The following is a 23,482-nucleotide window of genomic DNA, read 5'->3' as shown; positions in this document are numbered from 1 at the left end:
CTCCAAATCTGCACTTGGCTTGCAGCAACTTCTGTTTATTAAATAGTAGTGGGGGGGGTCACCTACAGGTGTTATCCTAGAGACCTTTCAGGCGAGAAAAGTAACTTTACAGGAATGGTGCAAATATTTTTTCTGACCAAGTTGCTGGAATGTAATGAACCAGACCAGCACTCAGGAATTGTACAGTTCAGCCTGTGATGAGCCAGCACTCCCTATTCAGTGGCATACATAACTTTAGGAGATTTTCCTTTCATGATGAATATATTCACAGATATGGTACTTACAAGGAAGTAATTCTCTGTCTGCAGTCTCTGTACAGATGGGGTATGGATAAAAAAGGTGACCTTTTTCTAGTGGATATGGAATCATTCTAAATGCTGAAAAACAAAAGGTTTTGAAAATGTTGTAATAGGACTGCATCTATAAAATAAAGAACAGCATTTAATTTTTTTTTTCAAAGTTGAAATATTTTAAGCCATTGCCAGTGCGGTGGTGAATGAGGAGACGAATGGTTTTACATGCCTACATCAGTGTAATAGGAATACACCAACCATAAACTGCATTTTACTGCTGTAAACTTGTAGAAAAATAACTTCTCTGAAATGTGTTGTTGATAGGCAGAGATTCCATATATCATTCCATTTAATTTTCCCCTAGGGATACATTGTGCACCCACCTCTACATGTACAAAGTAACAAATGAAAGGGTGTCAGATCACAGTGAGCCATGTCAAGAAATGATTCTCTGTGAGGTATCCTAACCATAACCAGCTCTAGGTCTGACCACTGATGTGCACATTACTACATGGCTTGTCATCAGATAGGCGTTTCAGCCTGTCGATGATTTATTTATGAAGATAAAATACCCAATCAGGTTCCTTTTAACACATGGCATTTATTTTGATACATAAATCAAACATCTGAAATATATTTAGCAGGGATTAAAACAGCGTGTATTGGATATAATCATATACAGCTGCCTTTTTCAGTACGGAATGCTGGGAATATACAGTGGCAAGTTACCTTGGATATCAGTAAAGGAGGACACTACCTCACACAACATTCATCTCACACAATGTATGGCCTTCAAAGTATTTCTTTTCCTCAGATATTTCAAGACATTTAACAATCTGTCCAGTGAGTGATTCTACTACCAAAACCAGTCTTCAAGCAACCAATTACATTACAAGCCCCACAATCCTAGACAAGTTGGCAACACTAGTGTCAGACCTTGCTGACACACAATCACAATTTATGACTTATTTATCCTTTCTAGCTTTTTAGTTGCATTTGTAAAGAAGAAAAAAAAAACTTGCTGATAGATGATTTTCTGGGTCCCAATAGCACAGAGATTCTCATTTTACATACAAAATGTAGGAGAACAGATCACAAGGAAGTAACATCATTACTGCACAGATATCATCACATATGTGGTTACAGTGTGATAAATTTGTTACAAAATGTAATATATTGCAGTTTAACAGTCTATTATAATAAACTTGCTGCATTCTCTTTTGCTTTGCATTTGGTAATCCTGCAATTTTCTGTACTTGCTAAAATGTTCTAAGCCCAAAAATTAAAACTAATACATCAAATGACTGGTAAGCTGCAACAGGGTACATTGTTTAGATACACTTTGCATATAAAGTTGGTGTAGTTTTGCCATCTAATTTCAGTGTCTCACATTTTACCAAGATGATTTTTCCCCACTAGAGAACAGAGTCCCCCATATAGAATACAGCCCAAAGATTTTACAGTTGTGGCCAAAATAATTTTATGGGTAGTTGGCTGAAGTTTCCCTCTGAAAGTGCTGTGAGACCGGCCATCACAATGACACCATGGTTAAAGTAACTTCCTTGGAACTGTTATGCCGATCAGGAGGGTCAGAGAAAAGTAAGAAAGAAGTCCTTGTTTACATATTTTTAGTTTTAGTACTTTAAATTGGGGATCTGGAATAGGGTCAAAATGACTGCCTGGGAAAGAGCATTTTCATAGAGATCAGAGATGTTTCTCTTATGACAGGTTTTCTTTAAAAAAAAAAAAAAACACAGAAAGCATATTTTGTACATATAACCCTTAAAAAAAGAAAAAAGTTCAAAGTTGTATCTGGCTTATTACAGAGGAATAGTATTTGGCATAGAGACAAGAATAATTTCCAATCAACTTAAAGTGTAATTTGGTATTGTTACCAAATATTGTGCACAATTATTGGCTGGAATATCCCACACGCTTCTTCTACATAATGATTAACTGTTCTGATCTCTCACAGAAAGGTAGAAATGATTCAGGAAATCATGATAAGTGACTCCTAGCATCTCCCGTGAGAATGGTTGGAAATCAGGAGAACAGCAGACTAAGATGAACAGCTCCTTATAGGCAAGGAGCCACATGCAAATAGGTAAGTAGAGCCGACCACAAGGCCCCCTGCATCTCACAAACTTAGGTATAGGAGAAGCTGACACAAAGGGTCTCTTCTGTTCAGGACAACTAGTGAAAGGTGAAACTAGAAAAAAATCAAGCTTAATCACTCTAAACTCAAACATTTCAAGACATAAACCTCCTTGCTGTGTGTGCCAAACATCATTAACTGAATATTTATGAGGGTTTCTGATTTTATGCTAAACATCATATATCCTGCCGAAAATTAATGAAAAAACTGTTTAACACAACTAAACATTCACAAAGTCAGTGCTTTACTATAATAACTTATATAAAGGTCTTCATAAGCAATTTCTGTGTATGGAAATGTTTCAGTTTTATAAACAAAAACACAAACATAGAATGTGGAACAAACACACAAATGTAGCAATCTAGACTAGGGTCCCCAAAAATAATCAATATTAACATATGGGTCAAATGGCTGGGGGTTAGAAGGGTAACCAGTAAATGAGGTAGAGACTGAAAACGATTGGGATCAGGTAATTGGGTACACACATGTTCACTGCCCCTTACCCACCTCAAAACACTGTAGGACAGATTTAAAGAAACTAAAGTTACAACTGCTTTTATATGTCAAACGTATAGGAGACTTTGTTTCTTTTTGGACCCCAAAAAGTAGATTTTTGTAACAGCCTAAAGTAAAATCTTTTTCTTGGTGTTCATTGAGGGACTAGGAAGACTCAGTTTATACTTCCAGCTTCAAGGGGATCGGACCCTGCCAACCAAAAACTAGTAGTGGGGAGGATGTTACCCCTGAGCTGGTAGACAAGCATACCCTGATCAGGAAGGGACCCTGGAAGGGTAAAACATAAGCAGAGGAAGGAATCATCCCAAGGCAGTAAGGGACTGTGTCCAGATTAACGGGAAATGCCCCTTAACAAACCGCACCTGTAGTGCAGGCCTAGCTTCAAAAACATGCAGCAATAGTGCCGGAGACCTCTTTACTTTCCCAGGTTGTAGGGCTAACAGAAAGGGACTCTGGGTAACCTTGCAGGAGAGGAAAAGAAATAGAATTTTAACTTTATGAGCGAGACTGCTCACAAATAGAGGTCACATCCCACAATGAAGATGAGTAATAGGGATAACACTGGGACTAGTACCCCTGGGGAAACCCTAGGATACGGTGAGAGACACAGAAAATAAAATACACACAGAGGTGACATTTGATGGTAAAATAAGAAAAAAGTAAAAGAAACCCACTAATTTATGGTCCAGCAGCACAGCTCAAATACCCCCTACTAGGAGAAAGACCAATACCAGAATGAGAATCTACAGTCTCCGACCATAGCCGAGAATGGTAAAGATGAGATGATTCTGAAGACCATAAATGATTTAGAACTGCAGTATACTCAGTAACAAAGAGGCAAAACAACTTCCCAGTGCCAAGACACTTGCTGGCTGCTCCCTACAATATCTTGCTCAGCAGATTCTGGTTGCTGCTTTCTTAGGTCACAGCGATTGTTGGCGGCAGAAGAAAAGAGCTTTTGGAATGGTCTACAATTTTTTTGGTTGCCAGAATTTATTGCCCTAAAAAGTGGCAATATAACAGGTATAAAACTTAGTGGACATTTTTTAAGAAATGAAATAAATTATTTATAGTACCATTACTTAACATAGTAGATATGAAATTATTTTCACCTAGTAATTGGTGATTTATTAACAATCAGACATTTAGGATGGAGGTAAGTAGGATAAATAAACCTCTAAGAGCTCTAATTATATGTTAATTCCCTGTCTATTAACTTCGGATTCATTCACAATTTTTGTTTATACAGATAGCATTCATATTGTGACAGCTGTGCACTTTTTGAGATTGGCCGCTAGGTGGCAGAACGAGTCTGTTTATTAGGAACTCGAGGAATTCTCCTAAAATGAATTGCAGATTAATTCACAGGGGAATAATTTATAATTAAAGCCCCTGGTGTCCAATTATAAGGGGATGCCCACCTTCCAAGAAGATAACCTGAGCATCATCAACAAAAACTGGAGCTGAATGAGAAGTTCTACCCAATACATTGACCCTAAGCCCAATGTTAGGTGTATATCATGGGTTGGAAAATGAAAGCAGAAATCTATTTGCTATGGGAAACAGTTACATTCTTCCCTAACAGAATTGGTATCACCCTAAAGCTGCGTACACACTTCCAATTTTTGTCGTTGGAAAGGATCTTTCACGATCCTTTCCAACGACAAGGGAGTGCACGATGCATGAACGGTGCTGTACATACAGCACCGTTCATGCTCTATGGAGAGGGGAGGGGGAGAACGATGGAACGGCACCCTGCTGCGCGCTCTCCCCTTCCCTTTCATTAGGATCGGCTGTCGTCCATCGTCCGTGGATCCGGCAGGTCGGTCGTCCGGACGATGGACGACACCGGATGTACACACGGCAGATTTTCGCCCGATGCCGATTATCGGGCGATAAAAATCTGACGTGTGTACGTAGCTTAAAGCAGACCTGTACTTCATCTTAAGCTTAAAAGCCCTCCCTACATCTAAATTGTATTTGTCAACAAGAAAAACTTCCTCTGTGCTCCTAACTGATTTAGTTTTCCTGTTACCTGGGTCTGACTTTACATTACTGAGCCCATTCCACTGCCTCCTGCAAGGGTCCTCACTGGCAGCGCCATCACATATATACATGCCAAACGTCATTCCACATATATACATGCTGAAGTTTATATAAATATACAATATTGTAAATTACCAGAAGGAAGTGAAACATCTCTTATATCCAATGAATTATCCTTCAGTGAAGTATTTTGCAGACGTTTACAACAAAAAGGACATTTTGTCCAAACAGACACATCATTAACATTTTTTGGAAAAGACCAGAGACATTGAACAGGAATGTATAGTAATTTCAAGGAGTTATGATGGATACGCACGTAAGAGAGATCCAGGGTATTTGGCTGCATTACCTGTGACAATAGTTGGAGCTTTATAGTTACTTCTTAGAAGTCTGTGGCCAGAGATTTGCCATTATAAATACACAAATAATGTCGTTTTCTGATCACCTCATTTATGAAAGCAGAAAAGAGCACCAATTCTCAGTAAGATTGACATTTTTCACATGCTACAATGGAGAGACTTTGTAACATTTTTTTTACCACTTTTGCCATTTATTATGCTAAAAGTGAAATCAGGGAACCATTTCATATTTGTGGGTAATTTTCAGAGGCTCCCATTGGAGTTACTGCAGACAGGCGGTTTGGAGGAATGTCAAAAAAGATCAAATCAATAGGCATAGGAGAACAAATCATCCCCCATTTATTGTACAGCGCAATGTAATATGCTGGCGCTATATAAATCCTGTTTATTATTAAAATAATAATAAAATCAATAAATTCAGGAACCAACAAAAGAGTACTAAAGAACTAAAGCACCCATTATGTTTTCACTGGTATCCAAGGTTCCTGTAGATTCATTATCATCACTCAGTTCCCCTGAAGATGACAAAGATCAGAAGCTGAATAAAACAGCTCCGACTCGCAGACATCAGGGACAGAATTCCAGTCAAGCTTTAGAGCACTACACGGCCAGAATAACCTTGAAAGCCTGCTGACTGTAGAATGCAGCAGAGTGATGGTTTCATTAGTTGATGCTCTATTAGAGATCTGTTAGCATTAGGTATTGGTCAATCTGTATTGCTTAATTGCAGGAAAGATAAGCAAGTTTTTATTTTTGTGAGGCCAAGTAACTTACATAGCTGTAATTGGTATTTAGTCAACTGACCAAAGTTTGGCTCTCAGTACTTGCTTGAAACTAACGAGACTGCTTAACAAAACAGCTTCATTTATTTTGAAGAGTCTACAAGATTTTTTCATGTAGAAATAATGTTTTCCCCAAGAGGTGTTTTCTTTCTACACTCAGAGGATCAAAATGCTAGCCAATAAAATATCATTGTCAGGAGAAGGACAACACCAATGTAATCCGCAGTAAAAGTTTCTTGTACCTATTGATAAAATTACTGAACAATAAAATTTTTGCTTCATGAAATGTACCCAAAATTGCAGTAAAAACACCATAAACAGTAACCATGCACTATAGGAGGTGCCATAGAAAAACATGAAGCTGCAATCAGTTCTGCCTGTAATGTGTTCTTTGATTGTGTCAATAAATATATGACACTGCCATCATGTGTTGGATTCTAGTACTACATTTAAGGTTTTCATTTTCTTATAGGATGCCTGATATACAAAACAATTCTGTTTGGGTTACTGCACATTATTTTTGTTTGTACCGTGTAATTTACTGTAAATTTGTAGTACTGGAGGTTTATGCAATCATAAAAAAAACTAATAGCAAAACCAGCTCAATATAAATCAGTCATAAACATGGTCATTGATCTTAGGATGTGATAAATATGCAATGCATAGATAATCATAAAGGTTGAAAGTGCAGACACTAACAGAAAACTGGTGATCAGACAGGACTTTACTGATGAACACCATCTCTGTCAACGTAGTAGAAATTGTCAAATTTCATCGGGATTTGTTTTCATCTTAACTGAATGTTATAGCACGCAGTCCTCCCACATTAATAATAAGTGCAATGTTCAATAGAGAAAGCTGAACAAATATACATTGTGAAGGGGAATATGCCACCTGGAGTCCTTAAATGGAACTTCAGATACAAGCTACCGTATTTTTTGCCGTATAAGAGGCACTTTTTCTTCCCCAAAACTGGGGGGAAAAGTTAGTGCGTCCTATACAACAAATGTGTTATAAAATAATTAAAAAATATACTCACCCGATACCCGATCCTGCGTGTGTCTCTGGCTGCATGCAGCGTCTGTCTCTTCTCTCCTCTGCCAGCATTGTGACTTCTCCTGTCTGTAAAGTAGAGCGAAAGAAGCCGGCACAGCGCCACCTGCTGTTCCCTGTCCTAACTGCCGTACAGTGGAAAAAAAGCACAGAGTGATCAGAAGGGGAATTTTGAATGAAACAGAGTGATCAGAAAGGGAATTTGAAAGGCACATGAGTGATCAGAAGGGGAATACCGGTATGAATGGCACATGAGTGATCAGAAGGGGAATAATCTTTCAGAATCTTTTTTTTTCTAGATTTTCCTCCTTTAAAATTGGGTGCGTCTTATATTCCGGAGCGTCTTATACGGCGAAAAATACGGTAGTTGCTACAAGTGTAGTTGCAAACATTTAAAGGGGTTTCCTACATCTAAGGATAATAGAAAACAACTCATTCTGCTAAATAATGACAAGGTATTATATTTAGCTTATACAATATGGCTGATCTTCAACAGGCAAGTGACCAGCTCATTGCTAAAGGATGAATTATCCTTCAATGACAGAGCCTACTTACTTAGTTTCACTGTGCATCTGACACAGTTTAAAACAATAAATCAATTACCATAGTTTTGGAAATTGATGCCCCTTTACAGTTTTATATAGCACAGTATCTAAAGTCTAGTGGGGTCTGGAGCCATGAAATCCATAATATAAAAGAAAATGCTGTGCCTAAGACAAAAAAGTAACATTGCCCAGAACCCGAAGCCTGAGAGGTCTAGGAATCTCAGCACTACAATAAAAAAATGCAGTAAAAACAAGATATCTGCAAATTGAGTGTTTGTATGTATAGGAACAGGTAGAATAAGTCAGTATATGTCCAGCCAATATATTCTAGGAAAGAGCAAAATACTTACTCCCTTCCCACGTACAATGTAAGAGGTTTAATGCTCCCTCTACCCTTTTCCAGTGTTGAAGGTGAAAGAAAGCATATGCTATTGCTTCACTGTCCCCTCTCTTCAGAATGTGTTCAGGGGGCAATATTAAACTCTTCATTTCAAGAAGATACTGGGGGAAGAAGAAGTTATGAAAAGAGATATTGAAAAAAAAGATATTTGTTATGAATCATAAAGTTTACGATTAAGATCATGTACAGAGTTGTAGATAACGAGTCCAGCAGCTGCCTGCAATCATTGTAAGGATTACCTTAATAATAGCCATACACAAAGTTGGGTTACCAAAGCTGCAAGCACAGCTAAGCATAAGCACCACAGGTGAAAGATTTAGGCAATGTGTAGAAACCATAACTTATACTATAAACAATAGGTCAAACCATGGTTCAACTTTTATTTTGAAGCATACAGCCATCTATTATATAAAGTATATAATCTAGTTTATTGTATCATAAATCAACTGTCCTAATAATATACCCAATTTAATATTGTGGTCAAACTATGTACTGTAACAAACTGCTGTCGGGATATTATGAATAGCAAGGCAGACATACTTTTGGCACATGTGGATTAAACTCCACTGCTCTATGAATGGCCTCTACAGCGTTCATTTCGGCTGTACTCAGCCCCCGCCGAGATGCGGCTTCTGGAGAAAATCTGAAAAAAGAAGAAAAAAAAAAAACAAAACACAATAGTATTATTTTCTAGCCATATTCTATAATATTCTTTACTAAGGGAACATAGAAGAACATATGATATATAAGGGGCAGTATAGTGAGGGCCATTAGTTTGCCCTTTGGTCATTTGCTTATAACAGCAGTGATATCCAGTGAAGAAGAGGTGGGGTGCACCTACTTCTGTTTCAGCATATATTCCATTATACTGGTGACATTTCTACCCTACTATACTGGAAGTAAACCAGACCATGCAATTTCTTTCTCACCTCACTGCAAACTCCAGAGTTGTACTTGGCAGGCAGACACCACAGGGAAAGCTGTGACAACCATTGCCCTGCCCTCCCAAGCTGGAGTCGCTGTGTAGGGAGGAAAGATGTTGCAGGTATTGGTCGATCTACAGAACAAAAACAACAACAAAAAATGCAAAGAAATAAAAAATTACTTGTTTTTCCAAGATAGCACATACTGAACCACATGCTGCCTAACAAGTCTAACACCTATATAGGCTGGATATGAACCACAAAGATCTCTCAGATTCTCTGCAGTGTGTCATATAAGGTTCACATCACCCTAAATAGGCAAAACAACAGTGTTGGCAAACCGAAAAACCCTGTAAGGCCCATGCTCCCTAAGCTTAGATAGAGAGCAAAGTCACCGGGCCTTTGGCATGAGAGTATTAGGGCCTAGTGATCCACAACTGAGAACTGAGCTCCAGCAGGCCCTGGAAGGTGGTTGGATATTCTGCAGACACTTGTCAAGAAAAATGACATTGTCTTACATTGCAGAGATCATGTATACCAACAGTAATTTAACTAGCGAATAACTATTTCACCTACAGAGAGAACTCTATTGTTGATAACCCGCCTAAAAAGACCTACACATACCAGTCCGCCAGTCCAGCCAGATACAAATTAACTTGCAACAGTAATCCCTAATTGGACAATATACACGTTTTAGGTAATAGAAAGAAAAAAAAACTCGACAGCAGATTTTATATTAAATCAAACCTCTTTGAATTACATACTGAACTCTTATGTGTATATGTGTACATAAATACACACACACAAAAATATATATATATATATGTATGCACTTTAGGAAATAATGTGACATTTAAACTGCAAGGTAGCATAACTGACAAAAGTTTGAAATCCTAACGTGACTGCTGTCCTTCCTTTTATTTCCGTAGATATCATCTATTTGCAGTATGCATGGATCTAGAGAAGGAATCTTTTCTAACATATTGCAAGACTTTAAACACCTTCACCAGTGTCCTTGTTAAATGTTCGCTATTATACAAATAGTTTTTTTAATCCTTATTTAGACTGCCAACATTTCAGTTTAGCTAGGAAAGTGAATGTGAAAGGAAACTAGTTTCAGGTCCTAATAAAGGTTGGAGATATAAAACCAGAAAGAAGAGAAGTTTTTTCTTTTGCAAACAGTGTAACATTTAAATAAATAAAAAGACAAAAAAACTCAGCTATTAAATCAAAAGTATTTGTTTGTCAGTCTGGGCAGCATCAGGTGATGTAATAATAGCACCGACGCATTTCCAGGGAGTGACTAGAGAGAACACGTTTTTAAATTTTGCCCAAGACACGAAGCAAATGGTGTTTCTTAAGTTCCATTGAGTGGGGTTTTGAAGATTTGAGTTCTCTGTAGGATCAGGAGGTGGGGTTGAAAGGATATTGCTTTCCTTTGGTGAGAACCGCAATGATGGACATCAAGTAACATGGGTTGCTATTTGCAGTATGTAAAAGTATAAATTAAGTATAAATTGACACTTTTAAAGGCATTATGCCCTTTGTGGGTATTATAAGCTTGTGATTGTACTCACTTGTCTGATACTGCTCTTGCTTTGAGTAGTGCAGCTGTGTAACATATTGTTGCAGATTTTGGTAAACTGATATCTGTGGAAATGAGAAGACAAGACTTATGGAAAGCATGTCATAATTACAGTAAAATGACATGTAAAATGTTTTCTAAAAAAAACAAGTTTATTAAATGTTTACATTATTACCCTAAATTGTGGTTTGTCAATTGAATCTAAAAGTAGACAAATTCTGTAGTTCTATTGATGATAGAATCAATACAGCAATTTCAAAGTGAAAATCTACAAGAAAAAGAAGGAAATCAAAACCCTGTCTTGACTATGCAGACTTAACTTGTTTTAAAAAAATATTTGGGCCTATGTAAGAAAAATCCAGCAATCTCAACTCCTGAATGAAGATGCCTATTAGAAGTCTAAAAAATGCAGCAGGAAAACTGGCAATCACTGAGAGTATGCGACCAGAAATAAACATTGGTACCAGTGGTGTAAAATGCCTGGTTAAAAAAAAAAAAAAAACACACGCAAAGAGAACCTATGCTGTACTTGTGCAGAGAAGAGCAACAGATTTTGCACGTCTGTTCTGGCCCCACAGCTAAGCTTCACCTTCCTTAACTTCCCCTGCTGCTTGAAAGCAAATGAATATACTTGATACTTTCAGGTATGGATGAACAATTCCCCTTCCTGCCACATGATAGCATAGATGATCGGGCGTTCAGGGTAAACAGTGCTAATACATAGCTGCACATTGGAGCTTACAAAGTGCTTCTTCTATTTAAATTTAAGCTGCAATTATGCAGAAGGGGTTTTGCTTACTGTTCTCCATGCTGGAGGAAGTGAAGCCCTGCCTCTACCAGGGTGGCTATCTTTCCATAAAGAATACAATGCAGAACAAGTAAAAGATCAGCTGCAGGAAGACCACAGGCATTAATGATGACTAGTCCCCTGCCTGACTTTTTGGGCACAGCTTCCAGAGATTAGTTTTTCTTTAAGATTCTAAATAATGTCATGTTTACACAGAGGCCTATACACCTAATAAAAGCTATGACAAATACATATTATCTTTGATCACTGTACAGAAGTAAAAGAACTGAACTTACCATCATATTTTGCTAAAACTGCTTGCACATCTGCATATGCCTGGAGCTCTAACAGAGCTTCAAATAAGTTCTCATGAATATTAAACATGCTCAGCAGTGGGAACTCCTTCATTAACTAGAAGAAATAAGACAAGAGTGCAGTTTTCTTTAGCATGAATCTTTGCTTAAGCAATATACTGGAGAATTACTCTACAGATTACCATAATACAGCAGACCAAGCATATATTTCAGGAATATTTATATTACAAGGGAACCTAGCTAGACATGGACCTTCTTAATAAGTGACACATGTACACAGTTATTACATCATGTTGCACATCTTAGTACTTTACTTCATATTATTCTTGGCCTTTCCAGGAAACTCCTTCCTCTATATCCCTGCTTCTGATTTACAATAGTTTTCCCCACACAGTTCTGAACCAATATTTTATTCCACTCATTTAACTAGCAGTACAGGCCAACCCACAATGCATTTCTTCCTTATCATTATTAGATGACTGATGGGATCAGCACTTTCATTACTTGTTTTGTATGAACATAGTAATTTCTGATTTTATTTGATTGAACTTTGAGGGGCACATTTATGTATATTAATTGTTGGTATATTTGCTACACAAACATAAAATTGCTACACATGAAATATTATAGTTAAAAAGTCTCTTTATCCAAACAAAATTGTTTTATTCACCTGATGGAATTTTTTTCTGTGTAATCTGACTGTATTGGAGTGCCTACATTTGTACAAAGTTCCACATTCTTAATATCCATCAAGGTCACACAGAATGGAGCTAAAAGAATAAACCTACATGCATCCAGTAGGTAGCTCACAGAAAACATACATAGAGTTCTGGAGAAACTCCACATTTGGTGATAAATAAAAACTTTTTATTACACTGTGAAAGAAAATATGTTGAATGTAGAGGAATAGGTAAACAATGAAGGTGTTTACAGCCTAATCCTGAACATCTATTAGCGGCTATAATCCTTCTTTTCTACTCCAACCTTTTCAGCAAACACTCTAACATCAGAGAATCACTACAGAATCACCATTGTGGTAATGCAACATGCACATAGAATCTCTTCTGTCCTCACTTACTACTTGCTATCCGAAATACATATTCTTTGCAGGCAGATAGCCCAGAGACAGGACTGACAAATGTTATTTCATATAGGGTACACTGCATTTAACTTAGCATACTACATAACCAAGCGGCATGTGATTGGGCTTCTAGGGGACCATGACAGCCTGGGCTCTTAAGAATCAAGGTTGAACCATTCCTTGAGTTGTACTTCATGTTTAGATTTCACGTTCTGAGAAGTACAGAAAAAAAAAAACCCTAACTAGTTTCCCACTTAGTTTCAATCACTTTTCATGTTTCTCTACCTCCGGTGGTGCACTGGAGTTAGGATGAAAATCCATTATATGTGCTTCTTCTCTGTAATTTTAAAATAAAATAGCTGTGGATGGCTATAACACTGTGCTGTACCTCCTATGATATGCACCAGATTACAAAGGATCAACAGAGTCCCTGGAGATAGAAGTTCTGCCTTTTTGTGTTGAATAGAGCAGGGACAAAACTACTTCCTGTCCTAAAGACATAACAGGCACTCGCTCCAAAAATTAGCAATATTTTTATACCCGAGAAGTTTCATAGTAACAGCTGTACCCAAACAGATCAACTGTTGCTCATATGTTTCCTCCAACTTTCTTTTCTTACTTAAAGTGGTCAACAGGACAAACGAAAGGAAAAATCTGCTCAGCAAGAACACAGACAGCAGTAAAAACCTGACAAAAAGTCTGACCTGTCCCCACTTTATTAAAAAAAACTGCTTTTACATACATTGTAAATGTAAAATTCGAGGATGAATACTTAGAACCAGCAATGCATGGAGAATAATGATTCTGGGATGTCCCTGGATGTTAAGAATATAACCTATGAAAGAAAATGGTTATGCATGTAAAACATCTGTGAACAGATTACAGTTTTTTTGTGAACAAGGATAATTAAAATAGATCAATCAAGAAAACCACTTACATCTCTCATCATTTTTACTGCTTCCCTTGTTCTGCCCAGCTTTCTTGCACACATTGCTAATCTCCTTTTAATGTATACAAGTACATTAGTGTCCCGTCCTGAAACATGTAAAAAAAAAATTGTTAGAAGCCGCACATACATACCATGCATGTAATATGAAGTATGCTTATATATTGCATTTAGAATATTATGGACTCTGCAGTCCCTAAAGTTAAAGTACTTCCTAATTTTAGTATCAAGTTGTTTCCAAAGTTAGGGCTCATGGTAAACACATTCAAATATGAAATCTACATGCGTAAGTACAAGTACAATTTTACCATATTGAACAGAATTTGATGAAGGGATATTATTAAAATTAAATCATCAAACACATTTACAGGACCATCTTAGTTTCCTTTATACCGTAATAGCACCACCCTTAGAAAAACAAATCCCATCAAGATACTGAATTTACAAAATAAGAGTGGAACCTATAAATATGTATTTCAACAACACAAAGCATCTGACCCAACTTTATATACTCAATTGTTCTTTGGTGACCGAAAGGCTACTTTTCTGGGTCATACATGTCATGAACTGCACTTAAGTAGGCAATAATAAACTGATTATTTGATTTAATCCACTTAAATAAGAAGTATATGACCATATGTAATTCTGTCAAAATATAATGTTAAACTATCACTTAGAAAATGTCCCAGTATGTGACTGCACAACATGACAGCAAAGAAATTCCTACACCAGCATTCAAATGAAAAGCTAACATTTATTTAGGTGAATACATATTTTAGTTACTATTGTGATTTCAGTAAAATTAAAATTGTGTTTTTTTGTTTTTTACAGATTTGCTCCAATATTGTTGTGACATTGTTTCAGACGTTTGTGGCTTTTAGGCAAGTGAAAATATACAGCAGATGGGATAATTATATAAGAAATTATAGAGTTTTCATTCAGTCCGATGCAATCATGATTTGCTGCAAGAAACAGAACCAATTGCTGCATTACTGTGCATTTATTCCCCCTGTTCACCTCATTATCTCCAGAAGATAAGCACAGGTCAGAGTCTACAAAGGGGTTTTCACCCTAACATATGACATTTTTCATTTATATAGGATCATAAAGCCTGATGAAGCAGTTTGTGCTATAGAAAAGATGGCTCTTACTGTGCTGAGCTTCATACTGAGCACCGTGATGCTGTAACTGTTGACTTCTTCTGTAGCAGCCTTCCCCGGCTTTAAGTGCTTGCTTAAACAACTTCTCTGCTTCCACAATAGTAGTTGCCTCTTCCTCAGCAAGAAGAATAAATGCAGTAGCACATCTGCAGAGAATTGCAAAGACAAAAATGTCCCCACTTTATTATAAAAGAGCAAGTCGTCTCTTCATCTTATCTGTATGCAGAATGAAGTTTCATGCTAACACTACATCAATCTTTACTGGGGAAAAACAATAGGTTGCTATTCTTAGCTCATAAAGCACCCAGAAACATTGTACTTAAACTTCTATACATACAGACATCCTGCAAAGGTATTACAGAAGTATAAAATAGGGAAGGCTCCATATGCTCAAACAGCAATTCTACATTCCTAGGGTTGGCAGAAATGAAGCTCTTCCTCTGCATGAATGATCTCTGCACTAACCACCCATCCTCCTACGTCTTACCTCTATAGCATTGCCACACATATATATATATATATATATATAATTTTTTTTATATAATAATAACTTTCTCTGAATAATACCCTCAAGAAACTATTAATACTCATGAACAGATGTGTTGTCCATTTGTACATGGCTACTCACTCATTTAATTCTAGAGCTTCATGTGCAGCTGAAATTCTGGCTTGTGGGTTTCTTTCTCGCCAAGCTTTTTGCATTACTGTTTAACGACAAAAAGGCAAGAAAAACATTTATAGCTTCTAATGAAGTGTAAATGATGTAGTTAATGACAACACATAATCCACTATTACAGGCATTACCTTACAGCTATACATATCAGCATATATTATATACAATTATTCTTGGTTATAGTACAACAGTAATATGAACATCTCAAATAGAAAAATTCTTATCATACATCTGTACATGAATCTTTTACCCGAAAATATTCCTATCAGTAGAAAGACATTTTAATTCTGTTTCATAAATGTAGATTTACCATATTCCTGGAGATATATACAGTATAGACTTACACTTAATATTTATGTAGTAATAATATAAAACAAATTCATGTTTTTTTAAAAGGAGAAACAGTTTTCCTTAATAACTTTCTGTAAGGACAGAAATGGTCATACTGACATTCTGTGCAGAACCACCATAAACAGAGCTTTGCTATAATTGTATAACTGCATATACAGAGGTGTTTAACCTCCATGTATGGACATGAGAACACAGAGTACTTTGTATAACAAAAAGGGAAAGAATGATGGAACTGTATTCCAAAGTCATCAGCATTTGCTGAACACTAAACTGCAACTTGATTGGTTAACAAGCCAATGAATTAACCACATCATATATCTTTATATTACCATAGTAAAATACATCCATGTTTTTTAAAAATCAAATATGGGGTTAGTAAATCAAAAATATATACAGATAACATTAGTAAATCTAGTCAACTCAATGCTGGATCTCAAAATAAATCTAATCCTGTGTAAATATTATTTAGGACAGGTAATTCGCCTACCTTTATCCAAATACATATAGTGCTTATTCAGGAAAACAGTATTAGGAAGAGCGAATAGATTTACCTATCACAAGGAAAACACCTGAACACTTTGCAGCATTTTACTGCAGTCTTGATAATATTTAGAACACAATGGTGTGCAGTATAAACTTACTTGCATCCGCTGGTCGCATGTGATCAGTGTCACATGTAAAGAACGTTTGATGATCTTGTGCTGAAAGATTCATATCATAATAGGTCAACGGTTCTCTTCCTGTAACCCATGTGTATCTGTAAAACAATGACAAATCATGGGAAACCTGGACATGTATATTACCATAGTGTATGAGCATAGTGATATCTCCTAAATAATATTTAGTTGGGGAAATAGTTCAAAGGCAAATGCATTATATTTAAATGCCAAACTTACTACTGGTCAACTGGAAGAATCTCTGTCACTGCCTATGTCAAGAAGCCAAAGGGTGGCTGGAGACCACATGAGATTCCTAGCAATCTAGCAGGTTGGAGGAAAACGGAATTAAATCAAACACATTATTTTATCCTGCAAAGCCATATGTTTGCTATAAAGAGACCCTGTCACTAGACCTTACTTTTTAACTGAAAATGCAGGATACGCACCTGGGATGTCTTTCTACCTTTTTTTCCCTTATGCTACCCATTTTGTGTGAATCTGACCATTTTCTAGATGTGTTCACATCTGTGTCAGCCCCTTCGTGCTCCAACCCCCTGTGATATTTAAGCAGACAATAGGAGTTTGCACAACTAATTGTAAGGGCTGTTACACACAAGCAATTGCCAATACTGGCTGGCACACAAAGTAATAGAAGTGTACTTGTCATGTACAGAGCAACTGTTTCATATGTACACTAGTTACCATAGTTTTCATGCTCAACAGCCATAAAATAAACACAGCAAGTCAGGGATTAATTATCTGTCCACCTATTAAAAAATTAAACAGAAGTGATAACTGGAGCAGAGTTGTGCATAAAAAAATAAATAACAGGGGGCTCGTTGTAATATGTGCAGAGCAATTTGGACACTATTCAGTGGTCTGCTGTGTGTAAGCTCCTGCTATCAAAATGTACGCAAATAACAAAAATGTAAGCAGATATGGTTATGTAAAAGTAAAGTATGATAAGTAGTGGTCACCTCATGTACGGTTTTTGTACAGAGACATATGAAATAATTCAATCCACACAAAAATATGAACATAAATAACAATTGCACACAACTGTAGAGGTAAACTAGTATTAAGAAGACATTATTCAAATGTTATTTATTATATATAGGGTATAATTACAAAGTAAAATGTTTCTTTATGAATTAAAAAAAACTGACAAGGAACAAAGAGGGAGCATTTATGACAAATAAACTGAACGAATCTGTGCATTTAAACTCCATGTAATGCACTACAATTTGAAGAAATGTTGTGAATGCCATCAAAATGACAACTCCTTAGATATTTCAGGCTAAAAAGAGAATTATGTATGATCTGGGAAATGCAGATTTCTGCATGATATAAAGCTAAATACAATCCTTTGTACTATGTATTTCCTAGCCTCACTATACATAGGTTAGTATTGTGATTTATGCCTTTCTTCTACTTGGAAACTTGGGGTGTTTAATGGATCATTCCTCCATTTTATTCTCTCAATTTTTCTCCAAAAACAACACACAAAGGAAATTGCAAGGTCAAATTTATTGAAAACAGAAAGATATGGCTGCAGGTAAAAGCTATGAAATGCTTTATATTAGAAATACATGCACGAAACCACGTAATAACTACAATATGTTACACAAAGGCATGAAGATTGAGTGTGACATTTTTTAGTAGGTGGAAGCTTAGGATACATTAGTAGAAACCTTTACCTATTATATTCTGCTCCTCGAAACAGATTTAAGGGATTTCGCCATACTTTACACTCTAAAACAAAAAAACACAAGGTTAAAATAAAACATAACAAAGCCCACATTTTATAGTTGATATTTCCTGTTACATAAGATATATCAGAGGAAACACTATGAACATATGTAGGATTCCTCATATATTTGAAAGGACAGTGTAAAGTGTTTATTAAACTGATAACATGCTTCTCATTTTTTTAGTGTCAGAACAACTTCTTTCTACATACAAATATAGGTCAAATTCCAATAAAGTAAACCTGCAACATATTCTAATGGTTGCTGCAAATGGGGGATATTATGTGCCATTGGTCACCAATGCAAGACGATTCCAAATATTGCAGGCAATAAGTGAGTGTGATTGCACGCACATGCATTTTAGGAGGGGTGGGGGCATAAAACACCATAAAAAAAAGGTTGTCACTGCTGTCACCTACTCCAGGTAAAAGGTGTTAGCAATGCTGACAATGTCCTCAATGAAAGTGGGTTATTGCTGCTACCCTGTGAATTAGGAATCCTGGTAGGTGATAATAATACTGGCATATACATGTCTATTCATGGTTTTATTACAAGTTGTATAATCATTGTCAGATTTCTTTTTGGAAATTAAAATTATGTCCATAATGTAAAAGCACTGCTACAAACAGATAGAATAGGGTACGGATCCTCTGTTCATATTAGAATCTAAGGAAAGCTTAGCGGTTCTCAGAGTAAACGGCTCATACCTGAGACACTTTGTCGACTTGAATCAGCATCTCCATTACTTGTATTTGAGTTACTTGGTGCGCTGCTGTCAACGCCTCCCAATAAAGGGCGCAAGTGACTTACAGAGACTTGTTCAATGAATGATGTTCCATACTTCCGAAAATACCACCATTCAAATATCTAACAGTGGGGAAAAAAATGGTTGCTCGTCATGAAAGGAAATCTGCAATTGAGGAATACACACAGGTTTATATCTACCAAACCAAATTATTATCAGAAAAGAAAAAAAAAAATCAAGGCTGGTGCAGTAAACCTAAATACAGTTATACCTCACCTCCCTTTTAATTAGGAGGAACAGCTTTAAAAGAGATAAGAGATTTACATTTAAAATCATTGTATTTTTCATAAGAACATTATTTAGCATTTATCCTTTTACTTTTTTTTATTTTGCTGTGACTTTTTACAAACAAACATTCTGTTCATTGTGATAGAACTATATATTCATATATATTTAGTGTAATACAGACTGATTTGCAGTATAACCACAAGAGGGAGCTCTCGAATACTGCAAGCCTTTCCTTCCTAAAGCATAAAAAATATATAAAGCATAAAAACAGAAAAAAAAAAACAAAAAACCTTCTTTTACATTTATTAACACTTGCATATTTCCTCATGTATTATCCCCTTAAACCAGCTACAAACGAAAAAGATACTCAATAATGTTCTACAAATGTTTTACTCTTTATACTATGGTTACACCCATGATGATAAACAATTAATAAGCACCAGTATAGAAGGGAAGTTGTTATTGACATAAGGGTGATTTTGTTTTAGCACAGAAATACACAACTCCTGTCTAGTGCCATGAATAATAACACCTGGCTGTTAGGCCTGTTCAATGTGGAGATTTATGTGGCTAGGTTATATGAATATATATTATTATTACAGAATTTATATAGCCCTGACATATTACGCAGCGCTGTACAAAGTCCATAGTCATGTCACTAGTTGTCCCTCAAAGGAGCTCACAACCTAATGTCCCTACCTCAGTCATATGTCTTTAATACAGTCTAAGGTCAATTTTGTCAGGAAGCCAATTAACCTAACTGCATGTTTTTTGAATGTGAGAGGAACCGGAGTACCCGGAGGAAACCCACAAAAACACGGGAGAACCTGCAAACTCCATTCAGATAGTGTCCTGGCTGAGAGCACTAACCTGAACCACTGTGCTGCCCCAATATCTACCCTATATACACACATACAAATATATTATTTATACTACACACACCTGTACTAATCTATTTACCATCTGGATAATGTTCCACAGAAACTCAAATCTCTAGAACCAGAATTCACATTTACTTTCCTAGTCAGCAGTTTTGCATATATCATTTATTGCCAAGTTCCGCTCACATTTCTCCTAGCCAGGTGTGCGGCACTGCTTTGTGTATTAATAACTTACTAGGCAAAGAAGGATGGAGCTAATTAGCTTAGCCTGTAAACTCATCAGCTCACAAAGAGGGTTTTATCTGTTAGTGTAGTTTAATGGTTAACGAGAAGTTCATGTACATTTGAGGCTTCATTTCACAAGTTTACATGGTCTTAATGCCCCGGACACAAGTGTATTATCTTGTATATCATTCTGTTTACCATAATTACAAACTAAAAAAATCAATGCACTGGTCTCTTTCAAAGAACATTTAATATGGGGTATGAGTAAAAAAAGTATAAAGGGGTACCAAATGATAATACTTTGTCTATATGGGTTGTAATATAATTGGTATGGAATGTAAACAAAGCAGCAGTATAAGCAATGAGGTTCTAGAATTGTGACTGTAGAATTAGTAATTAGTAATGTGTAATAGTAATTGAGTAGTGATTGTAATGTACATAAATGCCTAACTTTAGGTTTTACTTCCCAGGATAATCTAAATTACTATAAATGACTTGGTCATCCAAATAAATGTACTTCAATGCATCAAGAACATGTGGGTTTTGTATGAAGATATGTAATATATATATATATATATATATACACACACTGTGACTTTTAGTAGAGTAAAGCAGACAAATGTTCCATACACATACATTGTGTTAGAGATGTTGTGCATCAGTCCATCCTGTGCTTTCCTATAACTGGGAGCGCAGCGGGGTGCCACCCACTCATACTCCCTCTAACCTCTCCATAGGATAGAATGGTGCTGTGTGCACAGTGCTCATTAGTACTCCTGGAAACTGGAAATGCTCAAGAAAGACTATTTCCAGCAACAGAAAGCAGATGTGCTGACCGGGCATTACATTTTACAAACCAAACCAGGTCAAACCAGCTGGCTGTAACAGAGATGTTGACCTCATAATTTGTCCCTAGAAAATTTGCAGTGGACAGAGGATAGAAAAGGAAAAGCTTAGCTGGTGAATTGTTGAAAGGAGTAACAAAAGTAGATTAGTAGTTTTTACTTTTTTTTTTTTTTTTACATTGACTACAAAAACATACTTCTGTTTTATTGGGTAAACAGAAGAAAAAATAAAAATACAGCTAGAAAATCCCAATTATTAGATAGGGTAAATTACAATTGAGAAGATAAAAAGAAAAACAAACAATGTATCAAGAGAAACAACAATCACTTATTGTTTCAACCCCAAAGGGATTGCTCTTTTGCAAACTGCGATCATCTTGAGGGAGATGCATATTTTGCTTTAAGGATCTACAGAGAATCAATTAAACAGTCTGACGACTCATTAGTTGTAAACAGTGCATATTATGGTAAATCTTCAAAAACAACTATACACAGGGGTTATTAGAAGGATCCTTCAGGTCTACTTCATCCAGGGGGCCCATATCACCAACACAATTGGATTAAAAATATTTATTTCACAGCTATCATTGCATTTTCCAAATACACTGCATCACAAAAAAATACATTTTGTCTGCTATTTGGTCTAATCTATTTGTCCTATACTAAATCAAGTGCGCTGAATGCAAATCTGAAGTCCCATTCTGCCTAGGACATCAAGATCTTAGGTTAATTATGCGTATAGACGCAATTAGCTACATTCTCTCATTCCGCAGTTACTATGTAATCTGTATTCATAACTAACTTTTGCCTCATAGTTCCATGACATTACAAAAATTAGGTTTTATGTTGCAACAACATATACTATTACACATACAGTAATTCACTAGAGTCCTTGTTCAACACACATTTACAGTTGAGACATGTTTCAGGCACTTGCTTTTGCGTTTGTGGCTCTCCGCTGTCTCCCATCATGTTGGAGTTGTGCCTGCCTTGATATCTTGTTTCCATAACAGAGATGTCCTAGTGGAACTTCTACCCTTGTTCATCACTCACATTACCCAAATTTTGTGGGAAGAAGTCCAGATGGGAATGTAAGAAATTAATTTTAAGTTACATCCGGCAGGCAAGTTGATGGTATGCTGTTAGCATGTTGTTTACGAGTTCAGCATTGTTTTCAGCTCGCTGGTTGCCCAGAAAGTTTTGTTCCACTAGCGAAAAATAATCCCAAGCAGCAAGTTCAAGCGGGTCGAGCTTGTCTCTGAATGTGGCATCACGCATCATATTGGGGATTTGGGGACCAACAAAAATGCCTGCTTTCAGTTTAGCATCTGTTATAATTTTACCAAACTTGTCCTTCAGATACTGAAAACCAATACCATCTCGATCCATTACAACGACAACGTTTTTCATTAATCCAAGTTTAATATGAAGTGGCGGAAGGTAAACTTTTTGTAGATCCAAGAGTGATGTATGCTTCACATTGTATGGCAAACAGTGTGTTCAGGTCTGGGTGGCCATTCTTTCACTTTGTAATAGTTGCCTTTATCACGACTGTTCCACAAGCACAGAAAGCACATATATTTTGTATATCCCAATTGCACCACAAACGTTCCACTTGTGTTCTGAATAGTTAATACATTTCAAAATAATCTCCATGGATTCGTATGTCTCTTTCATTCCCTCGGCATAAGCAAGTTGAACAGAAGGTTTTTCGTTACCTTTATGCAGCAATACAGCTTTCAAACTTGCTTTGCTCGAGTCTATGAACAATCTCCACTGCTCTGGTATGAATTCACAACCTAACTCCATCATCAGAGCATTCCCATCAGTACAGAAGCAAAAATTGTTTTCCAGCTTGTAATAACCTGCAAACTTTGTGTGACAATCACAGTTCAGACTTCTCTTTTAACAAAGACAGATCTCTTACAAGATCATCTAAATCTGATTGGCTTAAAAAAATGTGGATTACCCTCTTCAAATTGGGGTTCATTAACATCGACATCATCCTCCTGTTCCTCATCCGACATGTCACTGTCAGTAACAACAGATGTAAGAGGGGCTGGCACTGGATTCTCTGCATCATGTGGCACTGGCTTCAGAGCAGATTCACAATCAGGATAGA

At 36.5% G+C, this 23,482-nt stretch overlaps 1 protein-coding gene across 3 annotated transcripts in view; it reads right to left on the bottom strand.

Moving 5' to 3' along the window:
- The window catches only part of ST7 (suppression of tumorigenicity 7), a 55,556-nt gene that overhangs the window by 3,419 nt on the left and 28,655 nt on the right, over window positions 1-23,482 (bottom strand). For 2 of the 3 annotated variants that reach the window (XM_072401552.1, XM_072401554.1), the window contains exons 3-13: window positions 19,084-19,243; window positions 18,326-18,380; window positions 16,611-16,726; window positions 15,574-15,649; window positions 14,937-15,091; window positions 13,777-13,874; window positions 11,741-11,855; window positions 10,650-10,722; window positions 8,690-8,792; window positions 8,100-8,250; window positions 285-377 (exon numbers count right to left, since the gene is read on the bottom strand). In XM_072401552.1, the coding sequence (XP_072257653.1) occupies window positions 285-377; window positions 8,100-8,250; window positions 8,690-8,792; window positions 10,650-10,722; window positions 11,741-11,855; window positions 13,777-13,874; window positions 14,937-15,091; window positions 15,574-15,649; window positions 16,611-16,726; window positions 18,326-18,380; window positions 19,084-19,243 (1,195 nt within the window). The remainder of the gene's footprint in view (window positions 1-284; window positions 378-8,099; window positions 8,251-8,689; window positions 8,793-10,649; window positions 10,723-11,740; window positions 11,856-13,776; window positions 13,875-14,936; window positions 15,092-15,573; window positions 15,650-16,610; window positions 16,727-18,325; window positions 18,381-19,083; window positions 19,244-23,482) is intronic. The other variant, XM_072401553.1, reaches the window with a different exon arrangement.

Source organism: Pyxicephalus adspersus, chromosome 2 (assembly GCF_032062135.1).
Source record: "Pyxicephalus adspersus chromosome 2, UCB_Pads_2.0, whole genome shotgun sequence".
In the NCBI taxonomy this organism is placed as follows: Eukaryota; Metazoa; Chordata; class Amphibia; order Anura; family Pyxicephalidae; genus Pyxicephalus; species Pyxicephalus adspersus.
This window is presented reverse-complemented; position numbering and strand designations above follow the sequence as displayed.